The 22419-nt window shown below is 38.8% G+C and overlaps 2 protein-coding genes across 2 annotated transcripts; one reads left to right on the top strand and one right to left on the bottom strand.

Moving 5' to 3' along the window:
* Positions 1–868: 868 nt before the first annotated feature.
* Positions 869–7177, top strand: LOC121998350 (D-amino-acid transaminase, chloroplastic-like). Its single transcript, XM_042553249.1, has 4 exons — positions 869–1175; positions 1338–1513; positions 6118–6791; positions 6867–7177. The coding sequence occupies exons 1-4, from the start codon at positions 1119–1121 to the stop codon at positions 6953–6955; spliced, it is 996 nt and encodes a 331-aa protein (XP_042409183.1). The 5' UTR covers positions 869–1118; the 3' UTR covers positions 6956–7177.
* Positions 7178–7202: 25 nt separating this feature from the next.
* LOC121998351 (ras-related protein RABA1f-like) lies at positions 7203–8194 on the bottom strand. Its single transcript, XM_042553250.1, has 2 exons — positions 7865–8194; positions 7203–7762 (listed from the first exon to the last, which is right to left on the bottom strand). The coding sequence occupies exons 1-2, from the start codon at positions 8080–8082 to the stop codon at positions 7327–7329; spliced, it is 654 nt and encodes a 217-aa protein (XP_042409184.1). The 5' UTR covers positions 8083–8194; the 3' UTR covers positions 7203–7326.
* Between the last annotated feature and the right edge of the window lie 14225 nt (positions 8195–22419).

Genomic DNA, 22419 nt, shown 5'->3' on the forward strand with positions numbered 1-22419 from the left:
GCCGGTCGCCGGCTGTCACCGGCAGTCGGCCGTGGATGACCGCAAGCTTCGACAAAGGTGCGACGGTCGTCGGTAGAAGTCGCAGGATATTATCATTTTATAATAATATGAATTACATTTCTTATAAAAAATATACCAAACAAAAGAATGTAATCACCCTTTAATCAAAGATTAAATACATTATATTACCAAACGTAATAATGTAATTAAGATTACATTACATTATATTACAAATTTGATTACATTATTACATTACACCCAAGTAAACGCCTTAATTTTTAGCCAAGAGATCAATTTCTATCAATGAAAATATTTCATACATATTAAAATTAAAAATAAATAAAAAAGAATATGTATTAAAAAAAGCAACTGAACCAGTAGTTCCGGGTCTGTTAAGGTTCAGACCATTAATCAGATCAATAAATAATCTATCCAGTTATGGGCCGGGCCGTGTCTGGATAAGGCTAGTGACAAGGATGTAGAGGGCCCAAAAAATTAAAAAAAAAAAGCTATAGAGCTTAATTTATAGCATTTTTAACCACATTAAATACTATAATAATTTCTATCAACACTATTACAATAATATTAAATTATTTTAATTAAATTAATGTAATTCTGAATAATTTAAAAAGTATTTTTGATAAAATAAAACTCAAATTTATAGTATTTTTTTGCTAAATCAATACAATATTATTAAACTAAGACTATAAAACTTTTTAAAAGAAAATAATAGTCAGGAAGTTGAGATCGGATCGGCGACAGATTTGTTAAAATTAGCAATGGCCGGCAGCACAAAACACTCCGTGCCGGCGTGGCTTGGTCATCGCTGTCTCATCCTCTGTCCGCCAAACCTGAAAAGAGTGCTTGCGAAAATGGCGGAAACAAGGCAAGCGAGCGAGAGGAAAAGGACAAGAAAGCGGATGAGAGAGGGAGACGGAGGCGCATCAACACAGCAGGATTTCCACCTCGCCCAATTTTTATTTATTAGCCGCTACTCGACAAGCCAGAGCGTCGGCTTTTCGCCTTCTTAAACCCTCTTACCTACGCGCTGTCGTCTCACACTCCACTTTCGGCTCTTGCCTCTTCTGCCGCCATCTCGTCACACTTCCTTCTTCTCCATGGGGGACGAAGTTTCAGGTTCGCCCCCAGTTCCGATTTACTCGTCGGCCACCGAGGTAGATGAAATGATCGCCTTTTCCCCTCAAATTTTTATTTTTATTTCTTCCCCCGCTTCCGAACTCTTGTGGATCCGTTTTTTTTGTTGCTGGCAAAAGATCCCCTTTTTTGTTTTACTTTGAGCGAAAAATAAATCTTTTGTTGATTGATTTTTTAATTAGGTTTTGGACAAGCTGAAGGAGAAATGGAGCGCTGTGAAAAAGCAACCTTACCCGGCCATGTATTCCAGCGTGGTCGGTGGGATAATTCTTGATCCAGCGATGATGGTTATCCCCATGGACGATCACATGGTACACAGAGGGCATGGTGTCTTCGATACAGCCACGCTTATGGACGGGTGGGTTTGGTTGTTTAAGGTGCTTGTTTCGATCGTTTTGTCGCCAAGGGTTTCATCATTATGAACAATAGCTGATAATCTATAGTCGTTTCTTTAATCAGTTGAGAACAAGAAGTTGCTGTTTTATCCTCTTTGCATAATATTTACTTTCACAGACTGAGAACACAATTGCATTTTTATCCTCTTTATATGAAGATGAAATTGATGGGAAAAATGGTTGTGGAGGCCATGTTTTAAAATTTGAATCATATTCTCAGATTCAAATGAGGTAGGAGAGAAGATGATTAGGAGAAGAATTAGTATTTTGTGTATATAAAAGACAAAATGGGTAGGAGATAAGGCAAAGATGATAGAAAACTCGGGTTTTAAGTTATGGTACACAGAAAAGAGTAAAGCAAGAAATGTAGTGGGTATTGTTGTATATAATTCGTTAAAGGATGAAGTTGTATGAGTAGTTAGAAAAGAGGATAGAATTATATCCTTTAAGATAATAATGACAATATAAACTATGAACTTAATTAGTGTATATGCACCGCATGTAGGATTAGATGAAACTATTAAATCAAGGTTTTGGGACAACTTAGACGAAGTATTACAAAACATTTCGCCAAATGAAATGATTTTAATAGGAGGTGATCTAAATAGACACGTCGGAGTAAAAAAATGAGGAATATGAGAGGGTACATGAAGGTTATGGGTTTGGAACGAGAAATGAAGAAGGAAACACTATATTAGATTTTGCGATAACATATGACCTTATATTAGCTAATACATTTTTTAATAAAAGAGAAGAACACTTAGTCACATTCAAAAGTGGGAATAATAAATCGCAAATTGACTTTCTTATAGTTAGGAAGAAGGATAAAAGATTTATAGAGATTGTAAAGTCATACATGGAGAAAGCGTAATTACCCAACATAGGTTAGTAGTGTTGGATATACGCCTCAAGCATAATATCAATAGAAAAAAATATATACGACTCGTAGAATGAAGTAGTGAAAGTTCAAGAAAGGAAAGCAAAATATATTTAAAGAGAAGATAGGAGAACAAGTATTAGGCGAAATATATGGTGACTCTAATATGATATGAGATAAGATTATATCAAAGTTGAAAATACTAGCTAAGAGTGTACTCAGTGAGTTAAAGGGACATGCATCACTAAATAAGGAATCTTGGTGATGAAATGAGAAAGTACAAAAGAAAGTGAAGGAAAAAACGAACATCATATAAGGAATTATATATTTGTAAGAATGAGAAAAACTTTAAAAAATATACAATAGTCGAGAAAGATGTTAAGAAAATAGTGAATGAAGCAAAGAATAAAACTTTTAAACGATTATATCAAAAGTTGGATACAAAAGAAGGGGAAAGAGATATTTATAGAATAACTAAAGTGAGAGAAAGGAAGACATGAAATCTTATCCAAATAAAATATATTAAAGATGAATGTAATAGAGTACTAGTAAACGATGAAGAACTAAAAGAGCAGTGAAGGAGATATTTTCATCAACTTTTTAATGAAGGTTTAGGTGACCTATTGAACTTAGCTAATTTAAGTAAATCAAATGAATATATAAATTTAATTTTTATCGTAGAATTCAAACTTTAGAAGTAGAACAAACTTTAAATGAAATGCACAATGGAAAAGTCATTGGACCAAATGATATTCCGATAGAGGTATGAAAGTACTTAGGGAAACAAGGTATGAATGACTTATAAAATTATTTAACATGATATTGAAAATCAAAAACATATTTGATTAATGGAGGGTAAGTACTCTAGTTCCCTTATATAAGAATAAGAGAGACATATAAAATTGTGCAGACTAAGGGGTATTAAACTAATGAGTCATATCATGAAACTTTAGGAAAAAGTAATAGAAAAAATATTAAGAAAATTATAGTGACAACAAATCAATTCGGGTTCATGCTTTGAAGATAAACAATAGAAGCTATACATCTTCTTAGATAACTAATTGAAAAATATCGGAAGCAAAAATAAGATTTACACATGGTATTAATTGACTTAGAAAAAGCTTATGATAGAGTCTTATATGGAGAATTATATAAAAGAAAGGTGTTGACGTAACATATATTGAACTAATTAAGGATATGTACGAGTATGTAACGACTAGTGTAAAGACTTCAGGCGGAGTAGTTGAAGCATTTCCAATAAAGATAGGATTAAATCAAGGATCAACTCTAAGTCTTTATATTTTATATTAATTATGAACGAACTCACTACACATATTCAAGACACATACCATGATTCATGTTTACAGATGATATTATTTTGGTAGATGAAACACGTGAAGGAGTAAATGCTAAACTAGAATCTTGACGAGAAACACTAGAAGAGAAAGATTTTAGGCTTAATAGAACAAAGACGGAATATATGAAATTTAAGTTTACCAATATTAAATGTAATAAGACAATTGTTAAGATAGGAGATGACAGAGTTGTCCGAAATCGAGAGCTTTAAATATTTAGGATCATTTTTGCAAAAACGATAGAGAGATTGAGAGAGATGTCTTACATAGAATACAAGTAGGATGGTTGAAATGAAGGAAAGCGTCGGGTGTTTTATATGACCATAAAATATTTTTAAAACTTAAAGGAAAGTTCTACAAAACCGCAGTTCGATCTACTATGTTATATGGAGCTGAATGTTGGGCTATGACTTGAGCATATGAGCAGAAAATGAGAGTTGCAGAGATGAGGATGTTAAAGTAGATGTGTAGACATACAAGGATAGGCAAAATAAGAAATGAGAGTATTAGAGAAAAAGTCGAAGTTGCATCTATTGAGGAAAAATTCCAAAGACACGTTTAAGATATTACGAGCATGTACTTAGACGATTAATAAATGCTCCAGTTAGACGATGTAAAATTATGACAAACACAATATCAAACGAGGAAGAGGAAGACCAAAAAAGACTTGGTGAGGAATAATAAAATAAAACAAAATTTATTTAAGTATGGATGATAATATAGTAGGAGATAGAGCTCAATGGCGTAAAGAATCCATATAGCCAACCCCACTTGGTGGGATAAGGCTTGGTTGTTGTTGTTGTTGTTGTTGTATTCGCAAATTCAATTGGTTAGCAGGGAAATCAGAAACATGTTAGTGCAGTTGCATCAATGAAATTGGATTTTTTTCTAGTTCAACAGGAACAACTTTTGAATTGCAATTCCTATAGATTCACCTGTCGGTTTATGGTCCATCTATGTTGTGAATTGGAAATCAAATTACGATCTCTCTCATTCGTAGATTGGAAACCAAAGTACAATCTCTCTTTCGTAGATTGTCGTATGCTTGGAAAAGAACCAGGTTAACAGGATTCCAGAGACATGAGCCTTTATAAAGTAAATGGATGGTAGTAAGAGCGCGTTTGGTTGGGCGTTATCGTTGATAACCTTGGTAGGTTATCAGCGATAACCTTGTTTGGTTTAAGTAATCATTGATTCCCAGTAATGTAGCATTCTCGTCATGTCAGCAATCAAGGAATCGATCCCGAAATCAGAAAACCTTAGAAACCTTAGGTTTTTCATGATTTCGGGGTTAAGAATAATTTTTTTTCCAAAATTATCCTCGAGGCAGGCGATGGTGAGCTGGCAATGACCGTGAGCAAACAGTGACTGTGAGCAAGCGATTTGCGAAGGAGGCGTCGGCGGTTCACGGAGGAGGGAGACGACGTCGGCGGTTCGCGGAGGAGGCAGAGCACGCCGACGGTGGGAGCAGTGGCCCAAGGTATCAGCAGTTTGCGAATTGAGGGAGCAGTGACGCACGGTACCAGCGGTTCGCGGAGGAAGGAGCAGTGGCCCAAGGCGCACGGTGCCGGCAGTTCGCAGAGGAGGGAGATGACGCCGGTGGTTCGCTGAGGAGGCGACACGCCGACGAAGGGAGCAGCGACCCAAGATGTCTACGGTTCACGAAGGAGGGAGAAGGTGTCGGCAGTTCGCAAAGGAGGTGCTGGCGGCTCGTGGGAGACGACGCCAGCCGTTCGCGAAGGAGGCGGCACGCCGGTGGAGGGAGCAACAACCCAAGGCGCACGATGCCAACGATTCGTAAAGGAGGGGTCGGCAGTTTGCAAAGGAGGGAGACGGCACCTGCGGTTCACGGAGGAGGAGGCGTTGCCAATGAATGGGGGAGAAGCACAGTAATTGCAAATATATAAATTTATTTTAATTATATTTTAAAATATATATAAATTTATTTTAAATTTTAAAAATTATAAATCAATTATATTTATTTATTATATATATTATCAACTTATTAATTAATAATATTATTATTAATATAATATAATTTATTTTTAAAATAATTAAATATTAAATTTAATGAAGGGTAATATAGTAAATATCAAAGTAGATTATAGCTTTACCTAGGTTAAACCAAATATAATTAAGGTTATGTTTTATTCGCTGTAACCTTGGTTAGGCTAAAGAATTGCATCGGATGGTTTACTTAAACGTTATTTGCTATGAATTTTTTTGTTCGAGAAAGTTCATAAGACAAATAACTTCATAGTAAATTGTCTTGGATGCATTGATCTTTTCTTCTTGAAACTAAATGTCTTATGTGACCTTGTATGCAAATTTTCAGGTACCTGTATGAGCTTGGCACTCATTTGGACAGATTCTTAAGATCAGCATCAAAAGCAAAGATCAAATCACCCTTTCCTCGTGAAATTTTGCATAATATTCTTGTCCAAATGACGGCGGCATCAAAATGTAAAAAGGGATCAATTCGATACTGGCTCAGTGCTGGTCCTGGTAATTTCTTGTTATCGCCGGCTGCCTGCCCAGAAGCTGCCTTCTATGCTGTAGTAATTGACGATGACTTTTCTCAGTGCAAGGGAGGTGTCAAAGTCATTACATCCACCGTGCCAATGAAACCTTCTTTATTTGCTACCGTGAAGAATGTGAATTATCTCCCAAACGTTCTCTCAGTAATGGAGGCAGAGGAGAAGGGTGCCTGGTCTGCAATTTGGGTCGATGAGCAAGGCTACGTAGCAGAGGGCCCTAATGTTAATGTTGCATTCATAACCAAAAACAAGGAATTACTGCTTCCATCGTTTGACAAGATTCTTAGTGGCTGCACTGCTAAGAGGCTTCTGGCACTAGCTCCCCAATTGGTAGAGAAAGGTCTTCTAATAAGTGTTAGCATTGTTGATATAACAGTTGATAGCGCGAAAGATTCAGCTGAGATGATGTTTGTTGGAAGTTGCCTGCCTATATTACCTATCGTCGAATGGGATGATCGTCCAATTGGAGATGGTATTGCTTATTCCCTTGAGCAGATAAATCTCATGTCTTTTTTTCTGTTTTCTTATTCTTTCATGTCTGTGTTAGGAAAAGTCGGTGAACTCACGCTTGCTCTCTCTGATCTGCTCTGGGAGGATATGCTTGGTGGTCCAGAAAGGATTCAAGTTCCTTATTAGTAAAAGGTATTTGCATAGCCGATATGCATGTCCTGGTAGTTGGAATAATCAAAAATTGTTCTCCTTGATTTGTAAGAAACTTTCTGCAGTATCTATCTTCTAGTGTTTGTTTATCCCTATCCCAGATGGATATTGCAAACCATCTAGGAACAAGAATGCAATAGTGTGGAACAACTTTTGGCTTCAGTGGCTTTCTGATATAACAATCACTTGTCTTGCATACGTACCTGATCAAAGAGAGCAGTCGTAACAATTGAAGAAGAACATGTTTTTGTAAGCAATGATAAATCCTTCGAGGAACAAGAACAAGAAACCCACTAAGTTTTACGTTTTCTGCAAGAAAATTAACACATGCTTGGCTAGCTAGTTAATTAGCTCGAGCAACACCCAGATTTGTCCACTGATGGTAGTTTCTCCTCTGCTGAGTTCAAATCGATGGTGTGTCCTTTGGACAAAGTCGCAGGGTTCTCGCCGACGTCGAGCACCTTCCTGCTCGCCACACGGTACACCTGCGTGAGCACCTCGGCGAAGGCAGCGTCCACGTTGGTCGACTCCAGGGCGGAGGTCTCCACGAAGAAGGCCTTCTGCCTCTTGGCCAGCGCCGCCGCTTCCTCCACGGACACCGCCCTTATGTGGCGCAGGTCCGCCTTGTTGCCGACGAGCACGACGATGATGTTGGAGTCCGTGTGGTTGCGCAGCTCCTGCATCCACTTCTCCACGTTCTCGAAGGTGTCTCGGCGGCTCACGTCGTAGACGACGAGGGCGCCGGCGGAGCCTCGGTAGTAGGCGCTGGTGATGGCTCGGTATCTGTTTCTCATGTCGATCGGTCAACGCAATAGATTGGCACCAAGTCAACGAGTTGGAATAGCGGAATCGATAGGTTAAAGCTAGGGGATATCGTTGGGGTACCTTTCTTGTCCGGCGGTGTCCCAGATTTGAGCCTTGACGAGCTTGTCGTCGACGTGGACGGTGCGGGTGGCGAACTCAACGCCGACGGTGGACTTCGACTCGAGGCTGAACTCATTGCGGGCGAAGCGGGAGAGGAGGTTGGTCTTCCCCACGCCGGAGTCGCCTATCAGCACCACCTTGAACAAGTAGTCGTACTCGTCGTCCGATCTGTACGCCATTTTTAAAAACTTCGATGTATTCCTCTATCTAATTTCCTCTCAATCTCGTGCTCCCTTCACCGGTCTCTCTCCCTCGTTCTTATCGACGAAAACGAAGACGAAGGCACGAAACGAAGACGACTAGTTCTCGCGGACTTGGTCTCGCAGTTCGGCTCTCGTGGCGCGGTGGGTGCGACTCTACGACCCGCAAGCGAATCCTTTTTCGACCCGCGACTGCACTCGCATCGTGATTGGCTAGCGACAAGGACCCCGCTCGTTTTCTGCCGGTCTAACGCCAGAACTTGTGAGAAATTCGATGGTTTCCGTTACGCATAGCAACTGCTCCGCGCTTACCCAGCTTACTTTGGAAAGGCTGACGAGTACTTGGCCCGCTGTATAATTAGAACGACGACAATTTATCATAAAAACATAGATAGCTATCTTTATCAACATCTGCAGACGATTCATCAGCTTAATATTTTTAGATCAACTTTATATTAAAATTTTTTTATTAAAATTAAGATTCGATCATTGAAAAATTGAGAAGGCGCCCGCTGCTAAGGGGGCAAAAGAATCAAAGGCAAAAAAGACATCGAAGAATCGTGCCTGTAATGACTTGAATCAGTCATGGTACTGCATAGGATAATAGGATTTTTGTATATGCCACCAGATCAAACACAACCACTATGCAACATGCGTGTTTTATGTGACTCCCACGACCACAACAAACATGTTGTGTTAGACATACACTTGATGATTCTCCATTGCTAGAAAACAAATAAAGTTTAAACCATTCTTACTCGAAAATGATCCCTAAGCATATCAACAAACCTATGCACATGTGGCTCCGAACTACATCAACAAGTAGGTAGTTGCTTGGCTACCCGAGTACTAGGGACGGATCCAGGAATCAGAGTTAGAGGGGATTAAACTTAATATAATAAATTTTATATATATATATATATATATATATATATATATATATATATATATAAGTCATTTACAATATATTGTTCAACAAAATTGTGTCCTACGAGATTTTGAAATATAAAATTCATCTATAATATAATCTACATCTATATACTTAGTTAAATCTCATTCAATATAGAGTGCAAAGCAATCTTCAAGAAAATCATTCTCCATTTTATTGCGAAGTGTTGTCTTCACATGTTTCATTGCTGAAAAAACTCGCTCAGTAGTGACAGTAGAAACATGTAACATCAAAATAAGATGAATCAATCTAGTCAATATAACATAAACCTTTGATCGTCCACTCTCAGTCAATTACTGACATAACTCAACAAGTGTAGAAACCTTCAAATTCTTCATCACATCTAGTTTATAATGTACCAATTCATATTCCAAAGCAACAATGTCTTGATATGTGAAATCTTCAGGATAAAATTTCTTTGCAAGTTTGCAAATATCATCACTGTTAATTGATTCAAATGAATTTTTTGGATCTAAAGCTGTACTAAGAGAAAAAAGTTCCACTGATGACTCATTGAACCGAGTATTTAACTCAATTAAGATGAAATTTATTGCTACAGTAAAAACATCAAAGTGGTAATGATGTTCAATTGTAGTTTGCTGACGAAAACGACCGATCTTATTTGGATAATCAAAGTCAAGCACATCAATTTTATTTCTCGAACAAAAAACTTTTACTTCATAAAAAAATTCTTCTCATCTGCATTTTTAAGTTCTTGAAGGATAGTTTTGGTAGTAAAGACAAATGCAATATCAGTCAAAATATCTTGAGATTTTCTTTGAAGAATTTGACAAAGAGTATCTGTTGTTCTTATAATTTTATGCATTAAGTGCAAAATAAACACAAATTCAAAGCTTGTCATGTTTCTATAAATCCCCTGAACTTCAGCCTTAGCTCTTCCATTTGGAGAATGTTAACTAAGAATTTCAAAAACTTTACAAGTTGCAGCATACATACCTATCAAGTTTTTTACTGAGTCATAGTGAGAATTCCAACGAGTAGTTCCTGCTCATTGCAAATTACCAATATGATTGGCCCCACTTCCAGAAATACATTCTCCAGTTGTCAACATATACTCAATTTCATTTCTCTGTGCAACATGTAACTCAACAATGCGCTTAGTAGAATAAGTGACAATATTAATAATATTATCCAAATGATAAAAGAATTCCCAAATAATACTAATATCCTTAGTTACAGAAACCAATGTTAGTTATAATCGATGGACAAAACAGTGGATATAATATGCATAGGGACAATCTTTAAGAAATAATGTCCGAAGTCCATTCCATGCGCCACGCATATTGCTAGCACCATCGTATCCTTGGCCTCTAAGAACATTTGAATATATCTCTTTTTTCAAATTCAATGAGTATTGTTGGATCGAGACCACGCTAGAGGGGGGTGAATAGCGTTCGTGGCTATTTCTTTCGATTCGTAAAACAAACGAGTAAAAGCGCAGCGGAATAAAGAAATAACAAACACAGAGAGACAGGAAGATTTACTTCGTTCGGAGCCTAAAGCGACTCCTGCTCGAAGGCCCGCGATCCTTGATCGCTTTCCGTGGGCAACAACTATAAGCACGATAAAACTATTACAGATTAACTATAATTTAAAGCAGTAAACAGATTATACCGACAACAAAAGACTAAATCGAAGCTCCGGGTTGTCGGGGTGTCGTTGCAGCACTTTCTAGATCGAGTCGTTAGCAGCTTGTCGCAGGGAGATTACTTAGATTGTCGTTCTTCTTTGTGCTGCACCTCGACCCTTCTTTTATATGAGGTTCCGGGCGCCTGGATCCCTTCCGGGCGCCTGGAGTGTGACGTGGCCAACCAACCAGGATGCTCCACGTGTCAACTTCGCGCAGGGGATAAACTTTGGTCCCGGGCGCCCGGACCTCCGGGCGCCCGAATCCATCCCGGGCGCCCGGACCTCCGGGCGCCCGGATCCATCCCGGGCGCCCGGACAACCTTTTTCGAGTAGGTTCCTCACCTGCAAACAAAGGTTAGTCCGAGCACAATCCCCTGCAAGACAGTGTTAGAATAAGACAAAACATCGTAAAGAAGAATTGACAGTCTTCGGACTGTCCGAGTCTGACTTCGGATTTCCGACCGGAAATCCTAGGTCGACCCGACGCCTACTGTTCCCTCTACGGGGAACGCGTCCTCACCTACTCCACTCAGGAGATTTACCTGTTGCCAATCGATCCTCCAGATCGACTGGACTTTTGCTCAGCACTCGATGCTTCCGGACTTTCTGCTGGACATTCGCTTCCCGGCTAGTCCAGACTTTCACCTGGTTCGCGACACCAGGACTTTCCACCTAGGGTTACCACCCCCTAGGACTTTTGCCTGAAGCCATCGACCTGCCAAGACTTTCCGCATAGGGTTACCACCCCTTATGACCTAGGGTTACCACCCCCTAGGGTTTTTCCCTTTGCCTAACCGCAGCTAGGACTTTCCTGAAATACTCATTTAACCATGTTAGATTACAACAACCCTTAACTTTGAATCTTTTGCCATTATCAAAACTCAGGTTCGATCGTCGGATGCTTCCCGCACCAACAATCTCCCCCTTTTTGATTATGGCAACCCAAATTCAAAGTTAAGTAAAAAAAAACAAATGCATAAGTATATTAAGCAAGCTTAAGTATATAAATTCAAATGAACGCCTAACTTAAGCTAACACTTAAACTTTTTGTAAACTTTTTGTGAAGCTCCCCCTTAATACAGGGTTTCCTTTTTCTTTTGAGTTTCTCTACTTTGAATTTCTCTACTCTCCCCCTTTGCCATATATCAAAAATGAGCTAGTTTTGAAAAACTTAATTTTTCAAGACAGAATTAAAAACATTTTAACTTAGGCAAGGAAAGTGAAGGACAACACCTTAGAATTTATTTTGTTTGAATAGACATAGAAAAACATGATCTCTTTTTGAGTCTATAGAGTCTATAGAAACACATTGGTTTCCAAAATTTTCATAGAAAAGTTTTCAAAATACAAGTTTCAACTTCAGAGATTTTCAAATAAATTTGCAAGGAAAAATAATTTTTAAAGCTTTAACAACTTAATGAATTTTCAAAAAAAAAAAATTCAAAGAAGAAGATATTTGAAAGTTAAGTTTGGAGAAAATTTTGATAAAACTGCTTAAGGAATGTTTTTGAGATAAATTTCAAGAATACTTAAGGCAAAGGAGAAGAGATAATCTTAATTTAGTTTTAGTAAGGTTTCAGTGTTCTAAAGTCCAAGCATGAGTCAAGATTTGGTTTTGATCAGGTATCAGAGCCCTTAAGTACAAACATGCTTAAACTTTAATATTGCCTCCACCAACTGTCTAACCATTTAGCTACTTGCTGATTGCCTAGAGGGCAACAGTGTTCACCTGGTTAGTCAAGTCAAGTCAATTGATCCAGTTAGATTTGACTAAGGCTGGAAGACTTGATTTGATTACTGTTAATTATGTATTTAATGCCCAGACTCATATTGATGCACAGAAATAAGCATTCTTGAGTCCAGGCTGTACCCTATGCATCTCACACCGTTCTATGTTTTACAAACACAATCAAGGTAAACATAGGTGTTTGTGAGATGCTCTGGCTGAGTCCTGGAGGAACATGATTTCTAAGGGTACAATCCTAGACTAAATCCAACTTTCGAAAGTCTAGTAAAGTGGGGATTTTGGTAAATCAATTTTGCCTAGAATTTTGAAAATGTTATTAAGAGACTGATCTATTAGATTGAGGTATAGTCAATCAAGTCTGAAGTAAAACGGTCTATTAGATAGATAACACAGTAATAAAATAGCTGCTATCTGCTGTACTAGGGTCATAATAAAGCTACAGTCAGAGCTACTGAGATGATGAGGGTGGTGGTCCGAAACCCAACGACCGGAGTAGTGTCAAGAGCTCAGTGTGACGAGCTCGGTCGTCGTCTCGTAGATCTCGGCGCAGGTCGGAGAGCTCCTGTCGTACGTCTCGTCGTAAGTCGGAGACCTCCTGTCGGACCTCTCGTCGAAGATCGGAGACCTCTCGCCGTATGGACTGATGAAACTCGGAGGTTTCGTGCTGAAGACTCGACATAGCCCTCTCTAGTCCGGAAACTCGATCGCCTAGAGTGCGGGGAGCTGGGTGTGGTGCTCGAGGTGGTGGTGGGGAAGGAGCAGCCTCCTCAGGAAATAGTGCCAACATGAACTCATCATGCTCCGCGTCCTCCGCCTGCTGGTGCTGTGCCCCTCTACGCCAGGACATGGTACCCTCATCGTCTATATGGATATGTGCTAGGGAGAAGTTCCTAGCTCCTATGATGTCAAACTCGGTCATGTAACGGATGTCACCTCTGGTGATATCAATGTGCAATGAGGACATGAAGGCTGTCAGTATGTGACAGTAAGGCATATGTACTCGTCTGCTGGTCACGTATCCAGATGTGTAAATAATAGTAGAAAATATGTGCAGGCTGATGTCTATGTCTAACCTATGACATATGGCATAGAGAAGAAAGGAGTGAAATGGACGCATCACCGCAATGTCGTGAGTGGTCAGCGGTAGAATACAAAGTACTATAACCCTATAAAGGGCATAGTCCTGAATTCTAAGGTTAAGGGACCTAAACTGGGTCTTAGTGGGATCACGCTGGTCCTCGAAGAAATACGAATAGATCGTATCGAGGGTGATATGTGAGTAGGGATCTCCAAAAGGTAGCTCCCTAGGGGGATAACATAAAAAAGTGCAGGATGATTCTCGTAAGCCTAGAAACTCACGAATGGTAGTGGGAGATAGTGTGATGTCCGTGCCACCTGCCCTAGTGGTATAGGAGTAGTCGTCTACTTTCACTAGGTTGTTGTAAAATTCGGCACATAAACTAATGTTTACTGGGCTGGTGCACTCAACGAGGTTTCGCAACCTATAGTGGTTTATAGCCTCGGAGACTGGGATACACGAGCGTAAAAAGAACGGTCTATCTATACATTTGGTCCTAATGGCCATGTAATTTGTGGACATAAACTTAATCCTAAGTTCTTCGGTGGGAAACCTAGGGTCAATGCTAGGGGTAGAGGACCCAGCACCAGATTTAGTACGCTTCCTAAATTTCAAACTAACATTACACTAAGAAAAAAAATTATAAGAAAGAAAGTTTAGGAGGGGATAAAAATTTTACCGAGGAGCCATTGTAATAAATTTTAGAACTGACGACCTCGGTTGAGTTACGACTCCGGATCAACCGCGGAAAATTTTAATTTTCAAAATCTTCGCAAATAAGCTAGGAAGCTAAGGAGGAAGATTTGGGTGCAAGGGTAGGGGGCGCCTGCTGCCCCCTATATATAAGGGGTTCCGGGCGCCCGGACGTGTTCCGAGCGCCCGGGGTCGTGTGAGGCGGGGCGCCCGGGATCGCTGCGGGCGCCCGAGGTCTGAATACTGGGGGCGCCCGCCCCCGGTTTTTGACCTTGTTTCGTTCAAAATTTTTATTTTTATTTTATTTTTTATTATTATTAATTTAACTTGATTAACATTGTTTAGGTTGGAGATATTTGAATTAATTTGATTTTGAAGGATGTTTAACTTAACTTTAAGTAAGATTTAAAATTTAGTTTGCTTAGTCATCTCACCCGATCTAAATTGTCAATCAGAGAAATCTATAATTGATGTGAGATGATTTATTGTTGAATTCAGAGGTCTGGCTTAACTTTGTGTTAGATTCAGGTTTAGCTTTGGGTTCAACAAGTAAGCATTCTTTGGATAAACTTCTGGGCTATGGTGAGTCACAAGGAGCTCATTAAAGTAACCATGCCTTCGAGGTTTTCCAAATAGTCCTACCCACTGAACTTAATACTAATCCTTGGTCTAACTAGTTAGGATCCATTTAAGGGTAGCTTCGGTCAGTTCCACTTGGCCAAATGCACCAGGTCGAAGCCATATCTTCCTAGACATGCGATGCCCAAGCTTCCCTAACGTACTATCATCCAAAAAATTTCACCAGTACTATGGGTCAAGTTAAACCTAGCCCATTTTACCTAACCTTAATTACCCTGCCGGGTGGTCTACTCTTGGTTACCCTTATCGGGTATATTAAGTTCGGAGGTGCCAGATTATCTGGAGCCTTCCTTTTAATTTGATTTAATTATTTAATTTCAAATTTTGAATTTCATTTAATTTTTGAATTTATAATTTTAAATTTTGAATTTTGAATTTGAATTTCGAATTTTGAATTTCATTTTTGAATTAATAATTTAATTTTTGAATTTAATTTTTGAATTTATAATTTTAATTTTTGAATTTAATTTTTGAATTTATAATTTAATTTCGAATTTTTTATTTTTGAATTTATAATTTAATTTCGAATTTTGAATTGAATTTTTGAATTTAGAGTTTAATTTCGAATTTTGAATTTCATTTTTGAATTTATAGTTTAATTTCGAATTTTGAATTGAATTTTTGAATTTATAGTTTAATTTCGAATTTTGAATTTAATTTTTGAATTTATAATTTAATTTCGAAATATCGTTTTTCTCTTTGTTCCCCCTGGATCACGGCCTCGATATGGTCTATCGAGGTAATGTATTTGATCCTTCGGGACCCTGTATTGACCAAGTCCAACTTGATTGATCAATTTGGACTTGGGGACCCATGCTTGGGCTGTGTTACTACTTTGTTTGTTTATTAAGGATAAGTAAGATTTATATTTACTTTTATATCCTAGCCCAGTTCTATTGTAAATGGCCCTTTGTGTCCCAAGAATTAAGTCCAAGTTCTTGGAGCCCAAAGAAAACCGTTCTAAAGTAGTTTTTAAATCTTTAACCTGATTTTTTAGACTTGAATTTTCTTCCTCAAGTTTATGAACTTGAGTTGGAAATTCAGTCTGACTCTGGTCAGGTAAGGTTTTAGTGTCAGCCACTTCTTTAAGGACAGATACTTCCTTTAGAAGTGACTTCACTTTCAGGTTTGACTTCGCTAATTTGCGCAATAAATAACTAACTAAAATATTTAACCGGGAGATACTTACAGCGGGGTCTGGTCCTTCGGAAATGGATACGGATCCGTGGCTTTGCTCGGACTCCGCCTCGGACTCGCTCTCGCTTCCGGATTCGACGATTTGGTCCCGGGCCATTAATGCGAGTAGACTCGTCTGTTCGAGCTCGTCGTCGTCGTCCTCCGATGAAGATTCGTCCCATGTTGCCTTAAGGACCTTTTTCCATCTTTGCTTTTTGACTTCCTTAAGGTTAGGGCAGTTGGATTTGATGTGCCCTTTTTGGTTGCAGCCGTAGCATGTAACTTCAAACTTCATCTTTGAGTTCTGTGAACCTTCCTTCGTTTTTACTGCCTTTTTTAGATCTCTTTTGTTGAAGCCCTTCGTTTTGTAGAGCTTCTTTACGAGGTTTACCAGCTCGGTTGTAATTTCAATGTCTTCATCGTCTGAGTCTGGTTCAACCTCTGACTCCAGTTCCGTTCTTCGTCGTGATCTCGGTTCCCGTGTTCGACTTGTACCTGCAACCAACGCAATACATTTCTCGGTTGGCTGTGCATTAGTCTGCTCATGAAGTTCAAATTCATAAAATAATTCGTCTAATTTTATTGAAGACAAGTCTTTGGAAACTTTGTAGGCATCTACCATTGATGCCCACAATGTGTTCCTTGGAAATGAGTTTAAAACATACCTTATGACGTCCCGATTCTCTATCTTCTGTCCGATTCCGTGAAGAGAATTGAGGATGTCTTGGATTCTCGCATGTAGAGAACTTGCCGTCTCGCCTTCCTGCATCTTTAGATTATATAATTTATTAAGTAAAAGATCTCTTTTACTTACCTTGGTGTCGTTAGTGCCTTCGTGGAGTTCGACTAACTTTTCCCAGAGCTCCTTTACGGAAGAGAACGGGCCGACTCTGTTGAGTTCTTCTTTGGTAAGGCCGCACTGGAGGGTGCAGGTAGCTTTGGCGTCGACTTCCACCTTTTTGATTAGAGAGGCGTCCCACTTCTCGCAGGGGGTTGGTTTGCCGTCGTCATCGGAAGGTAGCTAAAGTCCTGTCTTAATGATCATCCATGTTTCAAACTGAATCTTCAGATACGTCTCCATTCTTCCCTTCCAATAACCGAAATCATCTCCGAAGAATAGTGGGGGACGAACAGTACTGAACCCCTCTTGTTGAGCCATTTGTAATATGCAACAAAAACAACAAAAATATATGTTCCAAGACTACGTCTTGGATTAGTAGTGTGGGAATAAAGAATAGTAATAATAACGAGCTCGAGTGGTGTTGCACCAACTTCGGGCAAAAGCCGATTCGATAAAAGAATTAGAATAAAGCTTTAAGGCTAAATTCTAATTGACTCCGAAAAATATAAAATCGAAAGAAAATTTTGTTTTGAAAGGTGGTTGCACCAATTAAAAACGACCCCGCTCTGATACCAATTGTTGGATCGAGACCACGCTAGAGGGGGGGTGAATAGCATTCGTGGCTATTTCTTTCGATTCGTAAAACAAACGAGTAAAAGCGCAGCGGAATAAAGAAATAACAAACACAGAGAGACAGGAAGATTTACTTCGTTCGGAGCCTAAAGCGACTCCTACTCGAAGGCCCGCGATCCTTGATCGCTTTCCGTGGGCAACAACTATAAGCACGATAAAACTATTACAGATTAACTATAATTTAAAGCAGTAAACAGATTATACCGACAACAAAAGACTAAATCGAAGCTCCGGGTTGTCGGGGTGTCGTTGCAGCACTTTCTGGATCGAGTCGTTAGCAGCTTGTCGCAGGGAGATTACTTAGATTGTCGTTCTTCTTTGTGCTGCACCTCGACCCTTCTTTTATATGAGGTTCTGGGCGCCTGGATCCCTTCCGGGCGCCTGGAGTGTGACGTGGCCAACCAACCAGGATGCTCCACGTGTCAACTTCGCGCAGGGGATAAACTTTGGTCCCGGGCGCCCGGACCTGTTCCGGGCGCCCGGACCTCCGGGCGCTCGGATCCATCCCGGGCGCCCGGACAGCCTTTTTCCAGCAGGTTCCTCACCTGCAAACAAAGGTTAGTCCGAGCAAAATCCCCTGCAAGACAGTGTTAGAATAAGACAAAACATCGTAAAGAAGAATTGATAGTCTTCGGACTGTCCGAGTCTGACTTCGGATTTCCGACCGGAAATCCTAGGTCGACCCGACGCCTACTGTTCCCTCTACGGGGAACGCGTCCTCACCTACTCCACTCAGGAGATTTACCTGTTGCCAGTCTATCCTCCAGATCGACTGGACTTTTGCTCAGCACTCGATGCTTCCGGATTTTCTGCTGGACATCCGCTTCCCGGCTAGTCCAGACTTTCACCTGGTTCGCGACACCAGGACTTTCCACCGAGGGTTACCACCCCCTAGGACTTTTGCCTGAAGCCATCGACCTGTCAAGACTTTCCGCATAGGGTTACCACCCCTTATGACCTAGGGTTACCACCCCCTAGGGTTTTTCCCTTTGCCTAACCGCAGCTAGGACTTTCCTGAAATACTCATTCAACCATGTTAGATTACAACAACCCTTAACTTTGAATCTTTTGTCATTATCAAAACTCAGGTTCGATCGTCGGATGCTTCCCGCACCAACAGTAGTGTCATTAACACTTTTGATGGCAAAAAATCTTTCTGTCAAAATCCCATGATTGTTCACAAACCTCAAAATAATGGTCATTTGCTCCCGTTTAAATATATCTCGTGCTTTATCAACATGAATACAGAAGCATTTATCTCTAACTTCTTCACGAACCATCTTTCGTAGTCTATTGGCCATAATATGTAAAATTTCTTTCTGAATTTCTAGAGCGATATATTGGGCATTTTTTAGAGCATTCTCAAGTACAACTTTATCAATTGGTGTACTCATTTTTGCAAAAGCCTTCACCAATTCAAGAAAATTCCCACGATTAGATGAAGATAGAGATTCATTATTATCTCTAAAAGCACAACCTTGAAGTGCTAGCCAACGAATAGTTATAATTGAGGTCTTTAAACGCAAACGATTTTTCTCCTTTTCCTCTTGAGATTGGGCATGCATCAGACTATCAATATGTTGTGAGGGCTTCATCAAATTTTCAGCCATTCTCTCGCATATAGTATGAGGCGAAGAGGCTGCAGAACCAATATGAGTAAGAAATGGACATGTTTTTTCTTGATTTACCCTTTTCCAATTGCCAAATCCTTCATTGACCAATGCTGATATATTAGACGAATTAACATCATTCAGAAAAAAGAAAACAATAAAAGAAATATGCCTTATTTGTTGAAGGTGAAAACTCTAACCAATGAATTTGGATGACTGATGGTCGTTACTGGGAGAGGAACTAGTAGGAATTTGGACACTAGAAATTAGAAGACTTTCACTAAATTGAAGTTGCATTGTAGGGACGATAGGAATTGAAGTGTTTTCACTAGTTTGACGATCTCTCTTCTTAAAAAAAGAGGATATCTTTCCTTTCTTTGTAGCAGATTGATGTTCCATTTTGAAATAGTTCAAGTTATATCCCTAAATAAGTAATAAAATAACAATCATATAAATAAACAAGTAATAACTCAAAGTACAATGAATTGTATAAGCATATCTTGAGATAAATTATATATTACAATTTTTACTAAAAAAAACCCTAAAGGTTATAGAACTCAAAAAATAACATAATATACCAAGAGAGCAACTTTAAAATAATAATTGATTACAACTCATACTAGAAAATAACAAAATTGCAAACAATGAATGAAAAAGATAAAAGAACTTACTTTCTTGAGGTTAAAATCCAAAGTAAGAATGTCTCGCTACCAAATTCAGATCACACCAGTGTTCACAATTTTAAATCTACAATGCAAGAGATAAAAATGAGTGCAAGAAATAAAAATTCAAGTGGACAATAAGGCATACTAATAATTCCAATTTAACTTTTTTTTTGGCAACAAGTCAACAACTCCACCAAGTATAGTAAAAAAATGACAGCATCTTTTATTCATTTAATAGATTACTAGACAATAGGTTTTAGGGTTTAATTGGCAAAACAAACTCTATAATAATCATGCTCTTTAATAATATGTTCTAGGAATTAATAGTTGATTAGTTAATTGTCCACGGTGAATAGAAGTAAACATACGGAAATAAAAGATAGACAATATAGCATCAAATAGAAAATGTGAAGTTTTTTTTTTTGCATAAAAAACAAAGAAAAGGTGAATTCAGGTGCGTTTGGAATGCGCGTTTTCCATTTTCATTTTTTGGAAAACGCACGTTTTCTGAAAAAATGGTATTTGGTTTGTGTTTTTCGTTCTTGTTTTCTAAAAAAAGTAGCTAGCGTTTTCTAGAAAAAAAAAATGACAAAAAGTCGTTTCTTGTTTTCTAGAAAACACACGTTTTCCAGAAAATGAAAATGAAAATGAAAAACGTGCGTACCAAACGCACCCGAAGCTTTCTGTTCTATTTCTAGTTTGGAAAAACAACAAAACCTTTCATAATAATTTTTAGTGAGTTTGAGACAGTGTGTTAGAAATAGAATCAACTTGCAAATACTAGGCCTAATTAATACAATGTTTAAAAGTATAGTTTATATTGTTAAATAATAAACATAGACAAAGGGGGCAATCGTGGGCATCTAACTCTGCTAGTTTTCATGTTAATTTTAATTGTTACATCTATTTTGGTTCATGAAAAAAAATTATTTAGCTCTGATGATTGATCAGGCAGCCAAAGAGAACCTTTTGATCATTTGATGCAAATAGCTATAATGGCCTAATGCTTCTCAAATGGTCATGCTGGAGAAGGACCCATATGAAGCATTCGTAGTTTGGCAATTGAGTTGACAGCTAACTATTCTCTTCGCAAGAGTCGTCCGTCCACGGGAGAGGCTCAGAGGATAGAGGTGAATGGTGATCTACTGATCCATGATTTTAAATCTTAACAGAACAACTGAGAAGAGAAGAGAAGTGAACTAAAGTCTAGAGAGAACTGAAGAACTACATGAGATCTAGATTTATTGTCGCCGACTCGGTGTGGAGATTGTTGTCGTTGCTCGCCTGCTCGCTTGTTGTCGCCCTTCATCACTGATGCGCCGTGGAGAGAATCAGAGAAAGTAACGAAGAGAAAAATTGAGAAGAGAAGAGAAATAGAGTCTAGAGAGAATCGAAGAACTACCTGAGTCGCCGTGGAGATTATTGTCGTTGCTCGTTGTTGCCATTCATCATCGACGCCATGGAGAGAAAGCAACGAAGGGGGAATAAAACCTAAAACCTTATTAAGAAAATGAACTAGGTAATAGAGTTGGCTGAGCAACTGGGCTAGGCTACAACCCCAATGATCCGTCTCTGTTGAGCACCTCAGCTCGGCTGCTCAAGCATTTGACAACTTGAGGACCTAGCTCGTCTCACCAACTCAATGACTCCACTGTTCGATCTTCCTTACTGACACTCAGAGTTTTCAGATGGTGCCATTCTTGAGCTCTTCAGGATAACTTAGACTTGTTTATTTAGGCTAAAATCCAAACCATTGTTGGGTTCGTCACATTGCAATGCATTGGCTCCTCCATGTATCAAATCTTTGATATGTAACGATTCAGCCCCGGATAAAATTAAGTGTTAGTGTATAATAGAGTTACTACTATAAAGTAAGAGTCTGAATCTTAATAAGGTCTTGCCGTCTTGGGCAACTATAACTTTTAAATTTATCTTTTTAAATTATTGGGTGATGAATTTAACCTTTTACTACTATTGATATGTATAATTGAATAATTATACTTTAATAATCCGATTGGGACCAACGCAATTCTAGTGGTAGATGGACTATGAATTTTAAAGTAATTTAGTTGTTAAATTAAGGGGGCGTTTGGTTCTTTCCTAGGAATAGGAATCGGAATGAGAATCAATGTATTGTGGAATGGGAATGAGTATGAGCATGAATATCACTCTTAAAAGTAATGTTTGGTTAGTTGCATATTTTCTATCGGAATAAGTCAAAAAATTTTTTTTACCCTTAAAGGAAAATAAGAGAAAAAATTAGATGTAAGAGAAAAATGAATGTGAGAGAAAAATATAATGAAAGAGAATGATGAGAGCGAAAGTGTGATGAGAAAAGAATGAAGAGAGAGAAAGTGTGATGAGAGAAAATGAGAAAAGAGAGTGTGATAGGAGAGAGCATGATGAGAGAGAAAATATGATGTGATAGAAAGTATGATGGGAGAGGATGAAAAAAGAAAAAATATATTGAGAAAAAATGAAGAGAGAGTATGTGATGAGAGAGATTGAGGAGAGAGAAAGTATGATAAGAAAGAAAGCGTGATGAGAAAAAAAGAGAACAGTGAGTGTGATGGGAGAGATTGAGGAGAGAGAAAGTATGATGAGGGAAAAATATAATGAGAGAGAAAGTGTGTTG

Source organism: Zingiber officinale, chromosome 6A (assembly GCF_018446385.1).
Source record: "Zingiber officinale cultivar Zhangliang chromosome 6A, Zo_v1.1, whole genome shotgun sequence".
Taxonomy (NCBI): domain Eukaryota; kingdom Viridiplantae; phylum Streptophyta; class Magnoliopsida; order Zingiberales; family Zingiberaceae; genus Zingiber; species Zingiber officinale.